Source organism: Prionailurus bengalensis, chromosome C1 (assembly GCF_016509475.1).
Source record: "Prionailurus bengalensis isolate Pbe53 chromosome C1, Fcat_Pben_1.1_paternal_pri, whole genome shotgun sequence".
Taxonomy (NCBI): domain Eukaryota; kingdom Metazoa; phylum Chordata; class Mammalia; order Carnivora; family Felidae; genus Prionailurus; species Prionailurus bengalensis.
In genome coordinates, this window is record NC_057345.1 from 100,781,210 (window position 1) to 100,804,213 (window position 23,004).

Genomic DNA, 23,004 nt, shown 5'->3' on the forward strand with positions numbered 1-23,004 from the left:
AAATAAAGTGTTAACTTTAAAAATCAGACACAAAAAAGGTTTTGCTTTTTCAGAACACATTCTTGCTGTCATTTAAGGGCCAATACTGGAGTCACACATCTCGTTATGGCTGCATTACAACCAGGAAGCTTCCAGTCTACAGCCTCCAAGCAGATTCTCTTTAGGGTTCCAAAAGTTTTCTCAGCTCTTTGAGCAGTCCTGTTGTGGATTACAGGCTCAGACTTTGCCCTGTGTGTTAGAATGTTACCCTGAAATTGCACAACACGTTTGGAACTTTATTCGCCATTTAGAATGGCTGTAAAGTAAATACAAAACCTTAAAATTCATAATTGGAAATCTGTAAGTCCTTTAAACCTTTTTCATGCTTGAAGCTACTAAATTGCCTTTGCAATAATAGCTCCTTAATTTTCAGCATTTATAAGTAACTTCAGTTTGGTTGTATTATATGTACACCTCTCCCAGCTTCAGTCAATGGAAAATCATTGTTCTCTGAAGGATAGACACACATTGTAAACTCAAACATTCGTTTAAGGTAATTAATAACGACCAGAAAAAGGAAAGGAGTTATGTGCCATGAAAGCTATAACTCTCTGTAAGAATTCACAGGTCAACGTACTGGATTTACTTGTTTTCAATACCAGCTGTGCACTAAGGAAAGCCATGACTACTTTGCTACTTTGGTAGTTAGTCTGATAGGTGCGTTTGAAAACCATTATGTATAGGAAAGTGGAAGACTCTGCAATAAAAATAGAATCTTAAAGGACTATTATGTGGAAGTGATTATTTAGAATATACATAAATTTTTCTGGTGTTGTTAAAGTGTCCAGATTATCGAAACATCCCCTGAGCACCAATAGTTAAAAGTGGAATACTTTTTTATTTAAGTTTATTTGTTTGAGAGAGAGAGAGAGAGAGAGAGAGCACGTGCCCAAGCGGGGGAGGGGCAGAAACAGAGGGAGAGAGAGAATCCCAAACAGGCTCTGTGCTGCCAGTACAGAGTCTGACGTGGGGCTTGTTCCCACAAACCGTGAGATCATGACCTAAGCTGAAATCAAGAGTCAGATGCTTAGCTGACTGAGACACCCAGGCACCCCAAAAGTAGAATACTTTTGATAGACATTAATTAAAATGGATTTGCATACTCCTTGTATGTTGAATATAATTCAACTTTTTAAAACAAATTTTTTTTAAATGTTTATTTTTGACAGAGAGAAAGAGAGCAGGAGCAGGGGAGAAGCAGAGAGAGAAGGAGACACAGAATCTGAAGCAGGATCCAGGCTCTGAGTTACGAGCGCGGAACCCAACATGGGGCTCAAACTCACAAACCGTGAGATCATGACCTGAGCCAGAGTGGGATGCTCAACTGACTGAGCCACCCAGGCACCCCTATAATTTAACTTTTTAATGAACCAGCTTGAATGTCAAAATTGTGGGGCTGGGTGTTAAGTGGCATAAAAAGAAACAAGGAAATAATATCTTCTTTCCCCACAAAAAAACCTCCTCTTCCTTTTGATGCCATGCATCATGTTTTCTAGGGAAGGTATATATGTGGGTGCTATCTTTAATCCTCTCCCCTGCCATCCAATCAACTCTGCTATCTGAACGCCTCTTGAAATGCCTGCTGGTGATCTTCACCAATACCACTACCGTAGTTCAGGCCATTAATATCTCTTGGCTAGATGGTAGAATGAGTTTTCTAAATGGCCTTCCTGCCTTTATGCAGTCTGACCACCCTGAAGTCCACTCTCCCTTTTATAGCCAGAGTGATCCTTCTAAAAATGCACATCTGATCTAATCATTCCCTCGTTTAAAACCCTTTAATGGCTTCCTATTGCTCTCAGAATAAAACCCGGCTCCTTAATGTGGCCTCCTTAGAGGCCCTTCATGATACAATCTCTATTACCTCTGTTTTTTGTCTGCTTGATGTAGCTGTGTCTGATAGATCGTTAAAATCTCCCACTCAGACAGTGGGCTTGTCAATTTCTCTTTGTACTTCTGGTGGTTTTGCTTTCTGTAATTGAAAGCTATGTTATTAGGTACATTCAACTTCTTGGTAGCGACCCTCTTTATTTCGTTTGGTTTAGAAGACTTTTTTGTCTGATATTATTAATGCTTCATCAGCTTTCTTTTTGATAGCATTTTGATAATTTATCTTTTTTATCCTTTTATGTCCCGTATTTCTGTGGTTTAGTTTGGGGAGTCATTTGCTATCATCAAACCAGCTTGATACCCTATCTGTCTTTAATAAGTAATTTAAATCTGTTTAGTTATTCTCCTTGCTGATGTATTTGTATGTAATCTTACTATTCCATTTTGTGTGTTTTGTCATGCCTTTCTTTTCTTTTTTTTTCTCCTTCTTTTCCTTCTTTTGAATGATCGGTTTTCTGTATTAAATTTCCCTAATCCTTGGCCATTCTTTTCTCTCTGCAGATTTAGAAGTTCTAGATCAGCTTTTTATTAATATAAAATATCCTATTCAGACAAAGTCATTATGTTTATACCTCTCCCAAACATGACAAGGGATTGAACATGCTTGAACCATCCATTGTACATTTTCTTCCTTCTTGTTATTTTTTTTTAACACTAAAGTAGTTATTTTTAATTTTACCATCACCTTTTTTTTTTTTTTTTTAATTTTTTTTTTCAACGTTTATTTATTTTTGGGGACAGAGACAGAGCATGAACGGGCGAGGGCCAGAGAGAGAGGGAGACACAGAATGGAAACAGGCTCCAGGCTCTGAGCTATCAGCCCAGAGCCCGACGCGGGGCTCGAACTCAGGGACCGCGAGATCGTGACCTGGCTGATGTCGGAGGCTTAACCGACTGCGCCACCCAGGCGCCCCACCATCACCTTTTATTAATTCCTTCCCTCACCAGTATCTCTTGAACCCAGTGCTTTCCCTCTGGGCTTATTTTTTTCTCACCGGGAAAGGGGAAAGGACATTCTTCAGTTCTTTTGGTACAGGTCTGTGGGTGGTAGATTCTGTTAGTCTTTTACAATTGAAAATGTCTTTGTCTTGACGTGTCCCTTAAATGGAAATCTAATTCTTGCATGATAGTATTCCATTTAACTTTTTTTTTTAATTTTTTTTTAACGTTTATTTATTTTTTGGGGGACAGAGAGACACAGAGCATGAACGGGGGAGGGGCAGAGAGAGAGGGAGACACAGAATCAGAAACAGGCTCCAGGCTCTGAGCCAGCAGCCCAGAGCCCGACGCGGGGCTCGAACCCACGGACCGCGAGATCGTGACCTGGCTGAAGTCGGACGCTTAACCGACTGCGCCACCCAGGCGCCCCATAACTTTTAAGATATTTCATTGTTTTCTTGTTTCTGTTGCTTTTGAGAAGTCTAGTTATATTCTCTTTGTAGATAACCAATGTTTTCCCTTTGGTAATTTGAGATTATATCTTCATCCTTATTGCTCTGTAGTTTCACTCTAATGCGACAGAAGTATGAGTTTACTTTCATTTATCTTGAGCGGTACACACGGTATTCTGATGTTTTGATTAGAAAATCTTCAATCATTTCTTCTTCTTCTTCTTTTTAATAGCAGTTTCTCCACTCTGCCCTTCAGTTTTCAGTTTTTCCTTCTGGAACTCCTATTAGACATATGTTGGAGCCACACCATAGAAAACCCATGAATCTTAATTTTTTTTGGTTCACATTTCAAAATCTCTTTATATTTCTATACTGTGTTCTGGGTGAATTATTCAGTACATGCCTTTAATTCATTACTTTTTCTCTTCAACTCTGACCAGCTCCAGACTTAATGTCATCTATTGATTTTCTTATTTCAGTAACCATACTTTTATATTTAAGATTTCTATTTGTTCTATTTCACATTTATCTGTTATTTATTCAGCTTGCATTTGTTCCCTAATTTCTTGTCCTTTAAAAATGTCCCTAATTTCTGGGCACCTGACTGGCTCAGTCAGTTAAGAGTCTGACTTCAGCTCTGGTCATGATCTTGCAGTTCCTGAGTTTGAGCCCCGTGGTAGGTTCTGTGCTGACAGCTCAGAGCCTGGAGCTGCTTCGCATTCTGTGTCTCCTTCTCTCTGCACCTCCCCGGTTCATGCTCTGTCTCTCAATAATAAATAAGCATTAAAAAAATAAAAATAAAATAAAAAATAAAATGTCCCTAATTTCTTGTCATTTATCTCTTTGAGAATGCAAAAAAAGTAATATTTTAATATTGTATTTATTTTATTAATATTTATTTTAATATTTACTATTTCAATAATTAAGTTCCATAGAGTTAATTTTATCTAGCGTAAATTCATGTTCTGAGTGGGGCGCCTGGGTGGCTCAGTCGGTTAAGCGGCCGACTTCGGCACAGGTCATGATCTCGCGGTCTGTGAGTTCAAGCCCTGCGTTGGGCTCTGTGCTGACAGCTCAGAGCCTGGAGCCTGCTTTGGATTCTGTGTCTCCCTCTCTCTCTGCCCCTCCCCTGCTCATGCACTGTCTCTTTCTCTCTCTGTCAAAAATAAATAAACATTAAAAAAAAATTCATGTTCTGAGTGTTCATTCTTTTGGTCATTTTTCTCAGTGTTAGATATGGATATGTGCTTGGAACTTGGTGGTCAGGCTCATATTGAGTGGGAAGTTTTTATTTGCTGTTTTCTGTTTTAGTTTAGTGTCGGGTTCCCCTCCCCCCCCCCCTTCACTTACCCTGTGCTCACCCCTCTATGTTCAGTGACTTTTGCCTCCACCTGCCTCCCTGGATCTCCATTCTAGAAACGGGTCTACTGCTGGCATTTTGATGTTTCTACCCAACAGTGATATTGGGGCTATTGCAGAACCAGTCCCTTGGCCACCTGCTTGGCTTGGTTCCTGATTCCAAGGCTGTGTCTTTGTCCTTCTGCTTCCCCAGGCCGTGGGTTGGCAGCAGTTTATTTTCAGCCTTCTTTCATGAGCTCCTGATTTCAAGAACCAAGCCTGGCTTCTGTCTTCCACCTTGTTTGGAGCATCTTTAATTCCTGTCACCTTGCAGGAGACAAAAATCTTGGCTTTCAGACCTGAGACCCCAGTAGGCCTGTGGCTTCAGACTTGCTAAGTGCTTTCTGCAGACATTTTTATTCCATTTCTGATCTATGAAAGGGGTTATTTGTTTCTGAGCCTGGTTATACCTTTCCGGTTTTCTCTTTCTATGTTTTAATTATCATTGCTATTTGTGTGGAGTAAAGGGAATGGATCAAAGCATGACCTTACTGCACCAACTTGAACAGAAGTCCTTCTGCGTTTACCTCTCTGGATTTGTCTCTCACCATCCCTCACTCTATGTTCTAGCCATAAATTCATTACTTTAGAGGATCAATAAATTGCATACCCTTTCTCCCCACCCCGCCTCCCCGACTTTTGGATGAAGTAAGACATAGGGGACGGTCAAGTGGAGATTGAAAAAAAAAAATGCCACCTTTATTACAAGATAAAGCTAATAAAGAGCAAGGTTCTCGATCTGTAACCCAAAAGGGCTTGCTGACATTCTGTACCAGCTTCCAGCTCCCACAGAATTTAGCCTCCAAACACCATACCAAAGGTGAAAGTTGGGTCTGCAAAGCAGACACATTTACCCAAGATCACTGTCTGCACTGTCTGTGGCAGGAGAACAAGAGAACGAGTCCTCAGTAATTGAGGCCTTTTAATAGATTAGCTCCATCCAGTAAAGAACTATATACAAGCCACAGAACGTAATGGTACTCGCCAATCAAGAAACTCACTCCTGAGTGTGAAGGATAGCTATGTAAGGAGCCAAAAGTCATATTCTAATGGAACACTCTCCTACCCACCCCCTGTAAAGATATGCCTCTAAAACATGCCATGTTCTTCTTCCTTCCCTTCATGTCTTTTTACAGGCTCTTCCCACTTCTTCCATCTGCCAACTCCTTCTTCTCCTGATGCCTATGGTAAAACCATAGGTAATATTTACTGAATCCCCACTATGGAGAAGTACAACCTTATGAGGTTTGTGTTTTAAATGTAATCTTATAGATGGAGAAACTAAGCATAAGGAAGGATTCCAATGTTTCCAAGATCACGCAGGTAGGATGGCGGAAGCAGGATTGGGCCCAAGATTCTTTTAGTTACAGAACCTATATGCCTTTCATTATATGCAGCTGCCCTCCATTTTATTCATCTTGGGATATTTAGAACACAGCATAGCACCAGTAGAGAGTGGATGCTCAATAATATTTAATGAATGAATGTATAAATCAATGAAACATAGTCTCAAGTTAACTGCCTTGAGTGGATTAAAAACAACTTTAATATGAGGATTTATAAAGAATGCTTAACTTCCTTTGGCATCAGACTGCGTTTTATCAAGGTGGATGAGAGCATCCACTTGGAAGGCTTCTGTAGTGGCTGCGAGGCTCTGCTGTCACTCCTGTCCACCCCTTTCAATTTTAGGTCTTCTCCTCCAGCTCTTCAAGAAGACAGTTTTTGTCTCTTGGTTCTATCTCACTTTTGTCCCTGGCCCAAGTCTGCTGGCCTCCTGAAAGAGTGATCCTTTACACTGGCAAAACTACTGATGCTTCGTCATGTACAGCCTCCATATGGTACCTCCATGCAGACATGCTGTGTATTAGCCAAGACTCTACACTGCAAGCCACAGACACTAATTCTGATGAGAAAAGAAATGTGTAAGCAATGAGAAAAGCTTGGGTAACTGAGAAGTTCAAAGGATGAACTAGCCTTAGATATGGCTGGATACAGAGCAGAAGTAATTTGTATGAGCCCAGTGAAGCTTAGGCTTCTGGGTTCCTCCTTGCTTGGCCCTTTCTTGGGCTCTGGGAGAGGTCCCAGCAACGTGTTTAAATAGTCATAGGTTTTTCTAAAATTAGAAAATCTCACTTTCCCAGTTCAAGAGTACTGAGGGATTAGGGCCAGGCAGCTAAGCTATTGATTGGAAGAGTAGGCAGGGAAGGGGTCTGGATAAGTGGCAGGAAAAAGCAGCAACTATTGCATATTCTGCTCCCTAGGTTGGAACACCACCCTTCTCTCCTCCTGGTTACTTAAAGGCTCACTTCAGGTGGCACTTGATTCAGGAGCCTTCCCTGATGCACTCCCAATCTCTCCTCCCCCCCCCCGCCCCCACTCTGGTGCCCTTTGAGTGATCCCACAAACCCTTGGGGCTTTATTCTAATATAATTCTCCCCGGTTTGTAATTGTCAGTGTTCAGCTATCTCCCCATACCAGACTGGGAGCTCACTGAAATAGGGATTCTGATTTAATTTTCCAAATCTCTAGCACCTCGTAGGGGATGTCACACAGTAGTCCTTCAACAAATGTGTCTTTTATAAACAGATGAGCCACAAAGACTTTGGCTCTGGTGAGGCAGCTGAAGCTTTTATGGCTTTGCTGATTTTTCATAGAGCTAACTTGAGAGTTTCGTAACATTGAACTTGAGTTTATCCCTACCCTCCGAGGAAAAAAAGCTTCACAGAACAATGCAAGAGCAGAAAGAACAGGCTCTCTATGCATTTAGTGGTCATATCTGATGATTTCCTCTCTAACATCTTTCTTGGATACTTTGGGAACCAGGTGAAACTAGGAAGGAACAGGTTATTTAAGTAAACCAAAAACCTCTTTTTTGCATATCAGGTATATGCATTTTTTTTCTTTTTTTTTTTTTTCTCTAGCATATAACCTCAATTTCAATGAAAACAGAGCTAGATGGTATTTGTGTGTGTGTGTGTCTGTGTATAATAGGTGTTAAAATTGTTTTGATAATGGAAAACTTAACAGATGACTGAACAAAGACAAATAATTTTTACAGTGTAATATGTAGGTAGATCTTAGCAATGGTCCTATAAATCCGAAATACGTATGGATAAATTTTGTTTCACTAGGAATTTAAGAAGTCATATTTACTAAAATATCAATTAATGTATATGGATTTATAAAAGGGAAATCACCACTTTATCTGACACTTTGGAATCTCGTCTATATCTCTGATCAAAGTATAACTACTCTTTGAAAATAAGATATTCTGTTTGCACTCTCTAGACTGAAATCCTTCCCTGTAACATATATTTACATATATTTCATGTATTCTCTGCTTTCTGTTGATTTCCCCCAGATGTGTTTTAACCTTGATACAACGGAGTCCATCTATTTGAAACCTGACCTCAACTTTCTCAAGTACCAGTTTCTTTAACATTATTTATTTAATAATAAAAGCAACACAAACAGAACACAGGGGGAAAATCATATGTAATACCAACATCCTAACACAACAGCTATAATTATTTTTCAAATCTTACCTTTTAATCTTTTATTTTATATACTTGTAATTATAATGTATGAATTAAATTTGCAACTTGCTTTAAAAATCCCCACAAAACAGTCCTGCTGCTTTTATAACTTATTGAAAGGGACCTAGTCTCTAGAAGAGAATACACGCACACACTAAATATATATATCTAATTTTTTTACACACTATTTTTTGATGCTTGTAATTATAATAACTGATAGTATTCTCAATGCCTTCAGAATTGCAGACTGCGTTTAGACATCTGTAATGACCCCTAATTTATTTTATTATTTTTTAATTTTAGGGAGAGAGTGAGAGAGTGTGCTAGTTGGGCAGGGGCGGGGTCGGAGAGGGAGAGAGAGAATCTCAAGCAGGCTCCATGCGCAGTGCAGAGTCTGATGGAGGTTCCCATCCCACAACCCTGGGATCATGACCTGAGACAAAATCAAGAGTTGGACGCTCAACTTACTGAGCCACCCAGGTGCCCCTAACCCTGAATTTAAATAATGACATTTTTACTTTCCTGAAGGAAAAATGGATTTTGCAAAAAAGGCAAGGGCAAGAAAGAGGAAGGGGGACATATAACCCTTTTCCAGAAGCTATAGCCTTTTCCAGGTTGAACCTGCCTAAGTCACATTAGATTATGGCGTGTTTCCTGATTGATCTCTCCAGTGTTAATGATTTGGTGTCAACTTAAAAGATACTCACTTTTCAAGATTCACATAACTTGCTACATCATTCACAGCTCAATATTTATTTCCCCTCATCTTTTCATGGAAAAGAATGACCTCATCAGTAGGAAACTCATGTTTCTTCTCCTTTGGCTTCCAGACAGGCTCAGCTTTAGAAACTTATTCATAACATTGTAGGGCCTTTCTTAAACCTACTCTTTACAAGTGTCCCAACACGGACCTCACTTTGGATTCAGCACACTTAACTACCAGCCTGACTCGGTGAAATCGTGAGGGGGGGGGGGGCTCCCTTAACATTTTTATCTCTTTGATACAGTGAAGCATGGCAAGTGACAATGACTTCTTTTGTCATATTGTAGGTAGTTAGATATGCAGGGCTTCTGAAAATAGTGCAGACTGGAATGTACTTTGACTTGTGCCAATGAACATGAGGATTCTTTTGCTTGATTTTTGAGCTAAGACTGTCCTTTTCTCCCCTGCCATTTAAGGGCCTCCTCTCTAATCCCCAGCTACCAGTGAGGATGTGCCCAGAAAGAATGACAATTTATCTTAATAGAATAAAACTCAACGTGAAAGTAAGTTGCAAGCGACAGTATACATAGTATAATTTTTTTTTTTATTTTTTTTATTTAATCACAACATGGTTCTTCTCAACGCTACGGATGAAGGGATTGCTTTTAGGCCTGGATTTCAACAATATCGCCCTTTTGGGTTTTAGCACCTCCTCGTTCGTACTTGCCTTTTTTTTTTTTTTTTTAACGTTTATTTTTGAGACAGAGAGAGACAGAGCATGAGTGGGGGAGGGTCAGAGAGAGAGAGGGAGACACAGAATCTGAAACAGGCTCCAGGCTCTGCACTGTCAGCACAGAGCCCGACACGGGTCTCGAACCCAGGGACAGTAAGATCATGACCTGAGCCGAAGTCGGACGCTTAACCGACTGAGCCAACCAGGCGCCCCCCACCCCTTTTTTTAAATGGGAGTGGAGGTGCTCAGGAGTGTGAAGAGATCACGGGAGAACAATGTATTGCCGAAATTGAACCCCGAGGGGACTGAGGTCATATGGGGTCATACGGGCTGGGGTCACACGTTCCTCAGAATGGAAGCCCTAAGGAATGGGCAAGGTCGCCATTCTTAACACGGAGCCAGGCACACGGCCCGAGCTCAGTATTGATGAGCGAGCCTAGGGTGCCCAGCAGTGTGTACATCGGCTGCATGGAAGAAGTTTGAGAGCCGGCCGTTGAGCCCTAGGTATGGACGGTCTATACCACAAGACTCCCCGCGAAGCAAGATTAAACGCCAGAGCCCGTTAATTCTGGTAAGCCTTAACTGAGGTGAAACCTTCGCGACCTGAGCCCTCCTCCCGCTCCCCAAAGCCGGGTCAGGGCCACGAACCGGCGATGGCAAAGCGCCTGCCAGCGGCGAAGTTGGCAGCGAGGCGCAGCCGGCGACCCTCGCCCACCGCGCGCCCAGACGACGGAGGCAGGACGCTTCCGGGGGGGCGCGCGGGCGGCGGGCGGCGGGCGGCGGGCGGGCGCTGGAGCCCGCAGCGGCGCGAGGCCAGAGCGCGGGCCGGGCGGGGCGGGGCCGGGAGCGTGCGCGCGCACCTCACACTCCGGCGCCCGGGGACGCCCACTCGCGAGTCGGGGCGGCAGGCCGGCCCGCGCCATCCGATCCCTCGCACGCCGGGTCCCTCGCAGGCGTGTGCCCAACGGGTGTCGGCCTCCTGCTGTCTGCGCTCTCCGGGCCTCAGAGGCAGGGGCCGAGGACCGGGCCGCAGCCCCGCACCGCGTGGACGCGCCGCCTCTCCCGCAGCCGCCGCCGCTGCGAGCGACCGGAGGCGGCGCCGAGGAGGCCCCCACGGCGGCCGGCGAGGACGGAGACGGGGCCGACCTCTGCCCGCCCGAGGCGCGGCCGCTCCCGCGCGCCCGGGGCCGCCGCCTCCCCAGCGCCGAGCGAGGAATGAGCAGGCGCCTGCCCCTGGCTTTCGGACCGAGGGGCCGAGGCTCGGCTTCTTCCCACGCCGCAGAGCCGCGGGGGCCCGGTCACCGCGGCGGGGCGCGGCGGGGTCAGCGGCGGCCTCGTCCGGGGAGCAGGCGCCGGGGTTAACTTCGGCGGCGGCGGCGGCGGCGGCGAGCGGGAGGCGGAGCCGGGCGGGGGCGGCCGCCGCGCCTCCCCTCCCCCCGCACACGCCGGGGCTTCTCAGTGGCCGCCCGAGGAGGAAGTTCCGCTCCCCGCCAGACCCGTGCGCTAGCAACAGCGGCGGCGGCGGCTGCGAGGGCGCAGGCTTTTGGGGGCGCGAATGCCCTTCGTGCCGGCCGTCGAGGGGGCAGCGTCGGAGCTCTCCCCGGAGCCGGGAGCCTGGGGGCGGCGTCGGGAGGCGCGGGCGTGCGAGACCCCCTCCCTGCGACTTCGCCCGGCGCCGCTGCTTCGCCTTCCCGGCGAGGCGGGAGACCTCCCTCCCCGTTGGCAGACTTCCGAGGAGCCCCTTATTTTTCCACCACCGAGGTGAAGAGATTCTGAAATCGAAGCATCAGGGGTGGTTAAAGTGAACCTTCTGCAACTCCTCGGATCTGGTCAGGCTCCCGTTTGGGGCGGCAGACCACATTGGAGCATCTCACTGGGGTGCCGGAATGGAAGACCCCACCTTGCATCCTTTCTGCAGCGTTGCTTGCCTCGTCCGCCGTTAGGAATGAAGAGGAGACTTGTGATAACCCGAGGAGGTACTGAAAGCCAAATGGCAGAGAAAATATCACAGGACACAAACTAGTGATCGTGTGGGGGCCACACACGTTTTTGAATGTAATTGGACGAGCGTGAAAGAGGTGCCCTATTAAAAAGCACAACAGTCCTTTAAGAGGAGCAAAATTGAGTTTCTCCATTTTTGCCAAGATTTTGAAGACTGTTCAATGTATTGTCCATTTGATATAAGATGATAACTTTATAAAATATTCTGCCCGAGAGCGTAAACGATGACTACCCCGGCCCTGCTCCCTTTATCTGGACGAAGGATACCACCTCTGAACCTGGGGCCGCCTTCCTTTCCGCACCACAGGGCTACCTTGAGACTTTCTGAGAAGTTTATCCTCCTCCTTATTCTAAGTGCCTTCATCACCCTGTGTTTTGGGGCATTCTTCTTCCTTCCAGACTCTTCAAAACACAAACGCTTTGATCTGGGTTTGGAAGATGTGTTAATTCCCCATGTAGATGCCAGCAAAGGGGCCAAAAACCCTGGAGTCTTCCTGATCCATGGACCTGATGAACATAGACACAGGTTTGTTTATTTCAGGAGTTCTGATATTAACATTTGGCAGAGCAAGGTATGGTTTATTGCATCAGGCGGGTCTTAAAATTTTTCCTTGTTGTTGTTGCAGTAAAATGTAATTTTCCTCCAGTCGTTAGAGTTGTAGTTATTTCAGAACTGATAGAATGGAACCACAGACGGGAAGGGCTCCTAGAGCCTAGTCCTCCAGCTCCTTTGTTTTATAGAGGAGAAACGTTTGTGCTCAGAGATGTAGTGCCTCATATGAACGTTTGGGAATGGAGGTATGAAAATTTAATCTAAAGAAATGATGACCTATGCTGCGCCTTCATTTATTAAGAATGTGTTGCATTCAGTCTTAGTGCCACCCTGTGAAATAGACCCATTGAATCCTGACCGCTTCTGTGAGTTTGTTCTCTCCCAGAGGGCTCTTATTCTCTGGCTTGTAGTTAAAGCTTAGTAGTGAATCTTAGCTTTTTAGGAAGGCAAACTATGGGCAGAATATACCTGTGGTGTCTTAGCCTACAGAAATAGACTGATTCCTGTTATTGTCAGGGACCTGTTTTGGTGCTCCATATGGAATTAGTTACGTTAAAAATATCATTGAATCTTACACTTTGTGTTTTGTAACAAGATTTGGTTATATATTTTAATTTATTTTTTATAATGTGTGAGATGGAGTGTGTCAGGGAACTGTTGCAGTTTATTTGGTTAAAGGGATCACATTCTTTCAGATCACCGAATTGAGGGGAGCGCTCGGTGATTATAGCCAAATTGGGGTAAAATGGGAGCTCTAGTGACTGTCTCTTTAAATCATTTATGCAATTTGTGTCAGAAGAAGAGTTCGGGAAAGTAGTTTATTTTTCTCAAACCTACATTTTTTTTTTAACTGTTAAATTCCCTCTTTTCCCTGTTTCTTAAAATAATTTTTGAGTGTGTGAAAAAAACTATGTGTTTGAATGCTGTTTTCAACTGACACTAGTTTTAACTTTTTATTAAGTAGGAGGTTTTTGGAAAAGCTGAGGTTCAAATGTGAGCCTAAGTTAAATACTTGGGATAATGCAGTGTTGTAATGACAGCTGGTTTTCCCTTATTCTCAATCTTGTTAATTCATTATTTTCTTCCTGATTCTTTGACTTTTGGCTGAACCTTATGGAGTAGTTACTTCTAAAACTGTTTCATGCCATTATTCTGTAACTAAATTTGGACCTTTTGCCATCATTTTCATCTTCTGTACTCTTTTGCATCAGTTCCTTCTATTTTGCCCTTTGCCCTTCGCGACTTCGAGAAAATCTGATGTGATCTGTGAAATATGTTGCTGAAAAATTAGCACTGAAACTACTATTTTCCTGGAGGAACCTTAGTTCCCATGATTTTTATAGAAGCTCTGATAAATATTTGAAAATAAAGGGTGTTAAGACTGGCTTCAGATTTTTTTTTTGACAACCACGCATAAACATTGTTTAACTCTATAATTATACTAATCCGTCACATACTGAGCAGTTTTCTTAACATTTTAAGTGTGGTCTGAAGGTTAAAATATATACAGTATATGGCAACATCCTAGTTTAGAAATATTCACATAGAAAGATTCTCAGTTAAGTGGAGTTAAAATTTAAGATTTGAATGAGAATAGGTATGTCCATCTTATTCATGTTTTAAAAAGCCCACTTAAATCTCTCAAACAAAAATTCTTAAATTAATAGGACCTGTGAATGCATATGCTTGTGTATTGCTATCCCAAATTCTTGGGTTCCTGAGTTTGGAATTAGAGGGTTGGTTATTGAGTTCTCATAGTAAGGGATGGTGGGTGAGCCAGATCCTGAGTTTTGGATAGTAAGAGTCCAGGTAGCAAATGATACTTGTGAGAGTTTACTCCAGTCTATTTAGTTCCTGAATTTAGGAAAACAAGAATTCACATAGTGAGGGTTCGGGTGAAGAGGGATCCCTGTATTACCTCTATACATATTTCTGTGCTTATATCAGTTTGTTTTTATCTTTGTTTTGTATGTCATTGATTGTTGCTTACCATATCTTAAAGCACAGTCTACCAATTTCTAATTTGAGCAATGAAATCCATTTCAAAGCAGAGATCATTCAAATAACAAGTTTAAAATGTGAGACATAAAACATCAAGCTAATGCAGACACATTATAAAAATCATGCAGAAAGATAGTATTTTAACAGAGTTAGTTGGTGCTAAAATCATACGTATTTTGGGTGTGGGTCAAAAAAACATCTTGCTTAATTTGAAAAGTACAAGTTGATAATTTATCTTAATTTTGTGTATGTGTAGAAGGGTGCAGGGTAGAGGGATGAGGAACCTTACTTTAATGGATAAGTAATGGAAAATAAATCATGGCCATTATTTCTTATTCACAGTATTTAAGGGGTACTTGTTGCATTGACTTTTCTTTATTAATGAGTTAGCTTAGTATTGTAGTTAGGTGCTTAAGTTCTGAGTCTTGACTACATAGATTCATGCCCTAGTTTGTCACTGATTTAGATGTATGATCTTGAATAAATTTTCATACTCTGTGCCTAAGTTGCTTCCTCTGGGTGACGGCATTTACTTTACAGATTGTTATATTGAATGAGATAGTAACATACAAAGTACTCAAAATAGTTCTTAGTATTTAGTAAGTGGTCAATAAATATTAGGAATTATTATCAATAATTATTGTTTTAATTGAATTACTTTAATATTGAGGCCACTTTAAATACCATACATGTTTCTGAAAAGTTAGAATCAGATTAATATTTTAAAAGCATACCAGAATCTTGTTGTCTAAAGGAACATTTAAAAAAAAATTTTTTTTTCAATGTTTATTTATTTTGAGACAGAGAGAGACAGAGCATGAAGGGGGGAAGGTCAGAGAGGGAGACACAGAATCCAAAGCAGGCTCCAGGCTCTGAGCTGTCAGCACAGAGCCCAACGTGGGGCTCGAACTCACGACTTGAGCCGAAGTCCGACGCTCAACCAGCTGAGCCACCCAGGCGCCCCAAAGGAACATTTTATAACCTAAGTAGTTAGTGACAAATGTGTATTGTGTGTCTACTGTGTGTCAGGCCCTGCTTTAATGGAGCTTCCCATCTAGGAGGATGATGGGCATTAAATAAGTAAATTTATTGTTGAAGTATGAGGAATGTTATGAAGTTGTACTCAGTGCTGTCAGAGTACATAATGGTGCGATTTATCCCTGTGGATTGGGGTCGTGGGACAGGCAGTGCCAATAGGGAAGGCTTCGTTGAGGAAGCAGTGACTGGCTCAGAGACTTAGAACTAGTAGATTGCTAAGTGAACTAGAGATGTGGGAAAAAGTGGTCAAAGCAGAGGATACAACATGTGTGAGAACCCTAAGAAAAAAGCCTGGCACCATTGAGGACCTGAGAAATGTTCGGTATGGCTGGTGTGGGCTAGGTGAAGACTACATGAGAGGTCAGATTTGGCCTTCTTGTTGTTCAAAAAGTATGGGTTAGTTGCCAGCTTTCACATATCAGGAGATTTCCCACGAAAGTCTAGATTTCTGATTTCTCTTGAAAAAATTAGAGGCTATGGTATTTTCAGATGGCAATTTTCAGATTCAGATCAGAATCCCTGGGCAGGCTCCTGGAGAGTCTGCAGTTAAGTATTTTGGTCTTTATCTTGAGTACTGTAGGAAACCAATAAAGGGTTTTCATGAAAGCAGGGCAATGCCATAATCATTTTTTAAAAATTTAAATAATCACTATGATTGCAGTGTAAACACTGGATTGGAGAGGAGGAGGAAGAAATGTAAAATTAGGAGAGTCTAGGTCACAGAGGAGATTGGCTTAGACCACACTGGTGATAGTGGAGGAGAGAAATTCGTGGAGAAAAGTGGTTGATTCACAAGATGTTGAAGTGTTAAGTTTCACAGAAGTTGATTGTCAATTGAATATGGGGGCTAAGGGAGGAGGAGGAGGCAGTCCAGGATAACTCCCAGTTTCTGGGTGACATGGCTATGGATTACTAAGACGTATATACTATGTGGAATGAATAATTTATATGATTGATATTATATAAGAATTTAAGATAAAGCATTTTCATGGAAAAACCTGTATGTTCCCTTCTATTAAGTGGTTCACAAACAGTCCATAGTTTTCAGATGATAATAACGTAAAACGCATAGTTTGATGTTGCTGATAGTTTTAACATCTGTGATTTCAAGGTAACTAAAACAGGGGTCAGTTATCACACAACATGAATGTTGTTATAAATATACACTGGATATACATAAAGTATCATGTTCATAATTTGTGTACATAATAGATCTATCTAATTAAAATTTTACTTATTACCTTCATTTTTGAAACTGACATTTTATATAATGGCATTGTATAAATGGGCTTTGTGGTTTTGTTTTGTTTTTTAAATATTTATTTGAATTGCCAATGTGTTTCATCCTCTAGTCAGGATTTTGTTAGTATGAATTGAATACTTGAAGGTATGTTAACTTCTGATAGTTTCCTCAAACAGAAAGAACAAACAGGCTTTGGAGTTAAAGGGACCTAAAGTTGCATCTTGGTTTTACTAACTAGCTGTGAGACATTTTACTAGACATAATCACTATTGACCCTGTGCTGGCCAATGTGGTAGTCACTAATGGCATGTTGTTTTTGAACTTGAAATGTATCTAGTCCAGATTGCAGTGTGCTTTAGTGAGAGTTTCTTAAGATTTTCATGTCATGATTTGTATTTTTTGCTTGATTGAGTTTTGCTTTTTATTGCATGAGTAGAGATTTAAAATCTCACTATTGTCATTTTAATTTTAATATCCTTCCTTATTTCATCCCTCTTCCATGCCTTTCCCCCCTTATCCTGTTCTTAGGGCATTCTGCTCCTGTTTGGGGGAGGTTACATCATTTAAGTCTGCTGGACTTTCCCTTGTAATGTATTTACCCCTTTTGGCTGGTGGTTCTTTTTACCACTTCCCTTTAATCAGAGTCTGTTTAAAGGAACGTCTGTATATACTTGATATTTACCAACAGTCTGATATAGATGCCTTTATTGTGTGGGTGTGTGTGTGTACATGTATATGTGTATTTGTGTGTGTATGTATATGTGTGTGTGTGTATGTCTATTTTTATTGAGTGAATACCCTTTTCACCTGGGTAGTTGGAGGACAAGTTGATCTGTGCAGCTCTCAGTGTAATTTCCTCTATTCTGCTGTGATACTAGCATCTTTAGTCCTCTCACTGTTTTGGTGCTAGAGAACATTTTTATGTAATTCCTGAAATGAGAGTAAGTTGGCTGCATGGACAGCTACTGAGGTTTTTGTTGTCTTGTCCCTTATCACCTAGAAATCAGTTTTTCATTCTATTTCCCATGCACTTCTCCCATCTCTAGGAGTTGCTCTCTAACTAACTAGTTCGATAATAAGGTAAGAATTGGGAAGAGACTGTGGGGAAAGACCAGTTAAACAGTGAGTGCTCTGACTGGAGGACTCTGTCCCATTTTTCCATTGGGACAGACCCTTTTACAATTGGGGTAGGGTAGTAGTTTGGTCATTTTTTTTTTTTTTTCAACGTTTATTTATTTTTGGGACAGAGAGACAGAGCATGAACGGGGGAGGGGCAGAGAGAGAGGGAGACACAGAATCGGAAACAGGCTCCAGGCTCTGAGCCATCAGCCCAGAGCCTGACGCGGGGCTCAAACTCACGGACCGCGAGATCGTGACCCGGCTGAAGTTGGACGCTTAACCGACTGCACCACCCAGGCGCCCCGAGTAGTTTGGTCATTTTTTGTTGCATGAGGTGAGGCTTGATTCTGGACACTCCAAGTGTGGTTATAAGTTAGTAAAGAATTCTTCCAAATTCTGATATGATGGCTCTTATTTCTTTGGTAATCTGAGGTTTTGTCATTTTCTGCATCTTTCATAGGTATTGATAGTGATTTGGAAGAGGCTGTGTTTGGGGCTGCTCATCAGATGACATTTTGTATATTACTTAAAGTCTAATTCTGATCCTAAGCCAAATGACAGTGACCTTGCTTTTATTAGTTCAGCATTACAAAATCACTGAATATGTTAGTATATTTTTCATTTTTCTCCAAAATGAATAAAATATCAGTATGGTTTGGTTAAAATGCAGAATGCCAAGGTATAAATGCTGATTTTCATGTTGGTCAGTGAGTGTTGGAAATTCCAGGAGATGACCTACTGTACAGTGCTCCACAAGTTGAATGTTAATATGTTAACGGTATTTATTGGTTGAAGTTAAATGTTTTAAGGAAATCAGATTTGTTCAAGCATTAGTTTATTTTTTTTTTAAAAGCTATGGCAGCCTTTCCAGAATTTCTCTTGGGTTTTATAAAAAGTGTTCTAGGGCTATGAAATGTTTATTTACTCTTATTAATATTTCTTGGATTTTCTTATTTTAAAGGATCAAACATAATCTAAGAATATTCCTTCCAAATTATTAACATTGTCTTATGTATGTTACATGTAGCCTCTAGAACATGTAGTTTAAAATTCGATTTTATTTTTTATCAGCATCGCTTGTTGTAAATCTATGCTTCAGTTACTTTCAGTGATTTGCATTTAATCTTATTTCCTGATAGTGTTTTCTGATCTACAGGGTTCTTGTTAATATTAACTAATCATCACAGCTGAGATTGCCCAAATCCACTTACGGGTTTATTCCCTTACCTCCCCTGCCTGTGGGTAGTGTTTTTCCCGTGTACTTTATCTTTCTCACGTATGTCTGTGATTGCATATTTACAGTCATTTGCTTACTTCTCGGTCTCTCCTAAAAGAGCATGGGCTCCTTGAGGGAAAATGACTGTCTTTTATTTATCTTTATATCTCCAATGCTTGAAGTACACTTGGTCCTTAATAAAAGTATATACCTATTGAATAAATGATGTTTCATGGCAAGGTGACAAATTCCCCAAGAGAAGGTATAAACAAAACACCAGGAAGAATTGAAAAGTAAGAAGCAAAAGTAGGAGGAATGATGTCTTAAAGTGAGAAGCATATAGTCGTTAATAAAGGCCCTTTATAAAAAATAATTTAAAAAATTAGGGAAGAATTCCTGTTGACCCTATCTACAACATACTTATTCCTATCAACGTACCTAAGGTATTTTACATGCCCTCAAATTGAATTTCTCCTTTTTTTTAAAAAAAAATTTTTTTTTAACGTTTATTTATTTTTGAGACAGAGACAGAGCATGAATGGGGGAGGGGCAGAGAGAGAGGGAGACACAGAATCCAAAGCAGGCTCCAGGCTCTGAGCCATCAGCCCAGAGCCCAATGCGGGGCTCGAACTCACAGACCGCGAGATCGTGACCTGAGCTGAAGTCGGATGCTTAACTGACTGAGCCACCCAGGCGCCCCTGAATTTCTCCTTTTTTAGGAAAAAAGGAGGAAAACAATGGAGAGCCTGCGATCAGTGTTTTCACATGTTTAACCTTTAGTTTTCACATCAGACCTGTTAAGTTAGGTATTACTAACCTAATTTTTACAAATATAGATATTATAAAATTGGATCATGCTGAAAGTTGGCACGTCAGAAACTAAACATGTTCCCCCCCTCCACCCCCCAATCTGTGGTTTCTCTGTCCTCCGTTCAGTTACCTGCAGTCAACTGTGGTCTGGGGGCAGATGATTCTCCTTCTGACGTGTAAGGTCAGTAGCAGCCTAACACTAGGTCATCTCATCTCATCACACAAGTATCTTATCATCGTACATCATCATCATAAGAAGTATGAGTGTGCTACAGTAAGGTATTTTGAGACAGAGAGGGTGACCACATTCATATAACTTTTTATTACAATATATTGTTATTCTAGTTTGTTATGAGTTATTGTTGTTAATCTTTTACTGTGCCTAATTTATAAATTAAACTTTATCATAGGTATGTATAGGAAAACAATGGTGTATATAGGGTTTGTTACTATCTGTGGTTTCAGGCATCCTTTAGGGGTCTTGGAACTTATCCCCCACAGAGAAGGGGGACTACTGTTTTCAAAATCGGTAGTACATGGTAAACATGAATTGATTAGCTGGGCAAATGTTCTGTTTACTACTGTTTGAAAATGCTAAAAAATTTTAGATTATGGTTTGGGTTGACACTACACATTCATTGGCCAGAACAATCATTTACTATTTTTATTTTCCATTTAACTGTGTACATTCTTTGAGAAAAGTTTATTTATTAAAAGAAATTTTTTTTGAATGTTTATTTTTGAGAGAGAGAGAGAGCGAGAGCACCAGAGAGAGAGAGACAGAGTGTGAGCAGGGGAGGGGCAGAGACAGGGAGACCCAGAATTCAAAGCAGGCTCCAGGCTTTGAGCTTTCAGCACAGAGCCTGACGTGGGGCTCAAAATCATGAGCCATGAGATCACGACCTGAGCTGAAGTTGGACGCTTAACCCACTGAGCCACCAGGCACCCCAGAAAAGTTTATTTTGATTGCCATTGAACTTTGCTGGAACATGTTTTCCTTTTAGAACATGGCTGTAGTGAAGAATTTACAGATTAGGTTTTAGGATTTATTATAAGAAAAATCTCCTTTAAAGATTATTGATTTCAGTGATTTATCTTGGAATTTTTGTAATCCAGGAGAAAGGCATTATTGTATATTTAAAAGAACATTGGGCTTGGCGTGCTGGGTGGCTCAGTTGGTTGTGTCTGACTTCGGCTCAGGTCATGATCTCATGATGTGTGAATTCGAGCCCCACACGGGCTCTCTGCTGTCAGCACAGAGCTGGCTTTGGATCCTCTGTCCCTGTCTCTCTGCCTCTACCCCATTTGTTCTCTCTCTCAAAAATAAACAAACATAAAACAAACAAACACCCCTTCGGCTCAGTGTTAAGAGATAGGAGCTCTAGTTTCAGCATCGTCCTTACTTGTTAGAATGTATTTAGATAAGCTGTTTAATTTCCCTGTGCCTATTTATGAAATAAGGGAATTGATTGAATCTTTAGATTGCTTCCAGCTCATACATACGAAATGCTAATAATTTCATGAAGTATGGAACTGAAGAATGTGCAGTAATTTAAGATATCACAAATACTATGAAAACAAAATGTGTTCTAAATAGGAATTAGCAGTGTCATTTTTATATATAAAAATTAAGGTTAAAAATCATTTTATATGTGACTATAATTCATTTATATATTCTATAATGAAATTTGTGCCAATTTAAAAAGTGTAAATGAATGAAATGCTATTTTATACATTCTTGATTCTCTTATGTTTGAAAAGTATTTATTGAACTTTTTTTTTTTTTTACATTTTATATGCTGGCCTGAATGAAGGTAATAGGTATATTTACAGAAGTATTTCCAGGTGTCATTTTTGAGCCCAGTTAACAATCCCATCTCTTAATTTGGTATCTAAGTCTTTAGGATAGATGCTGTGGAAAACAAGCATCCCTGAGTAAGTCAGGCCTCAGACCTGTGAAGGCTCTTATTACCCTTGATGGAAAATTTTCCTTGATTTTCTAACATTAATACTGAGAGATGCCTTTGAAAGTGTCCATTCTCTTTTATTTCCCATATCTAAACAAGAACTTTAAGGACAAGTTATGTAAAGAGTTAAAGAAACAAAAGGACATGAAGTAATCTGGAGACTACAAAGAACAATGTGTATATTGTTTTTCCTTTTGCATTTTTGACATTTACATATTTATAAAATCAACCTTTATTACCTATGCAGATCTCTTGGCCTCTCCTTAGTGATAACGAGGTTACTGTTAAAAAAACACTGGTCACACTCATTTATTCAGCAAGGGTTTTTGAGTATTTATTATGTGCTAAGCATTATACTAAGTATTGGGGATTATGGAAGATTAATTTTGACTTGGACACTACTCAGAAATTTAAATCTTAGATTCAAATCTTAACATCATTCTTAGAGTATATATTATCGATACCTTTTCACCTAGGTGAGCCTCTGGCGCATGCATTTAGGTCATTGGCATTTTTTTTGAGAGGTCAGATAAGTTGCCGTCTTCTCTTTCCTCCCCTTTGTTTTTTCCTAGTGAATTTATGTCATTAATTTATCCATTTCTGGAATATGGACTGTGTTATCTGGAAATAAGGTGCAGTTCTTTTTCAGTCAAGAACTAGGCACTGGCATCTGAAAAAAATATGCCAGCCACTTGAGATGTGGCACAATTGCGTATATTTAGGTGTCTAAAACTGTCTATATAACTATATATATTTTATTTGTAAAGTTCTGTGTGCCATACATGACCTTTTAAATTACTTGGCAGTAAGGTGGCATCAGATACAAGGACATATTTGTTGGTATGTATCTGTAATGCATGTAATAATAAATGTGAATAATTTTTCTCTTAATGAGTGATGCCATTAATAAACATTTATCTTTTCATGACCTGGATTTTTCCCTCTACTTAAAAAGATTGGTAATAACCTTGAACATTGAGTGGCTGGTCCTTCTTGCACTTGCACTGTTTGTAAGTCTAAATTAATAGAATTTTTATGAGGAACAACTTGATAGTATTAGCTAATTTAAAGTGCATATCTTTGGTTCAGTACTTCTGAGAACTTATTCTTGGGAAATCTTCACATCACTGCACAAAAAGATGTTCCAATGTGTATGTAAACCACAATTTCTTTATCCATTCATTGAGGAAAGCACCTGTTGAGATGAGCACTGGGTGTTGTATGGAAACCAATTTGACAATAAATTTCATATTAAAGAAAAAAAAAGATGTTCCAAGAATATCCCTTGAAGCTATAACATGACATTTTTAAATGATTTAAATGTCTGTCAACAGGGGATTACTTACGTAAATGGTAATAGATCCCA

General features: G+C 40.7%; 1 protein-coding gene across 1 annotated transcript in view; it reads left to right on the forward strand.

Moving 5' to 3' along the window:
* Nucleotides 1-11,519: 11,519 nt before the first annotated feature.
* MAN1A2 (mannosidase alpha class 1A member 2) overlaps nt 11,520-23,004 on the forward strand; it is a 179,183-nt gene continuing 167,698 nt past the window's right edge. Inside the window, exon 1 of the mRNA XM_043575954.1 lies at nt 11,520-12,217. Coding sequence (XP_043431889.1) covers nt 11,916-12,217 — 302 coding nt within the window. The 5' untranslated portion in view covers nt 11,520-11,915. The remainder of the gene's footprint in view (nt 12,218-23,004) is intronic.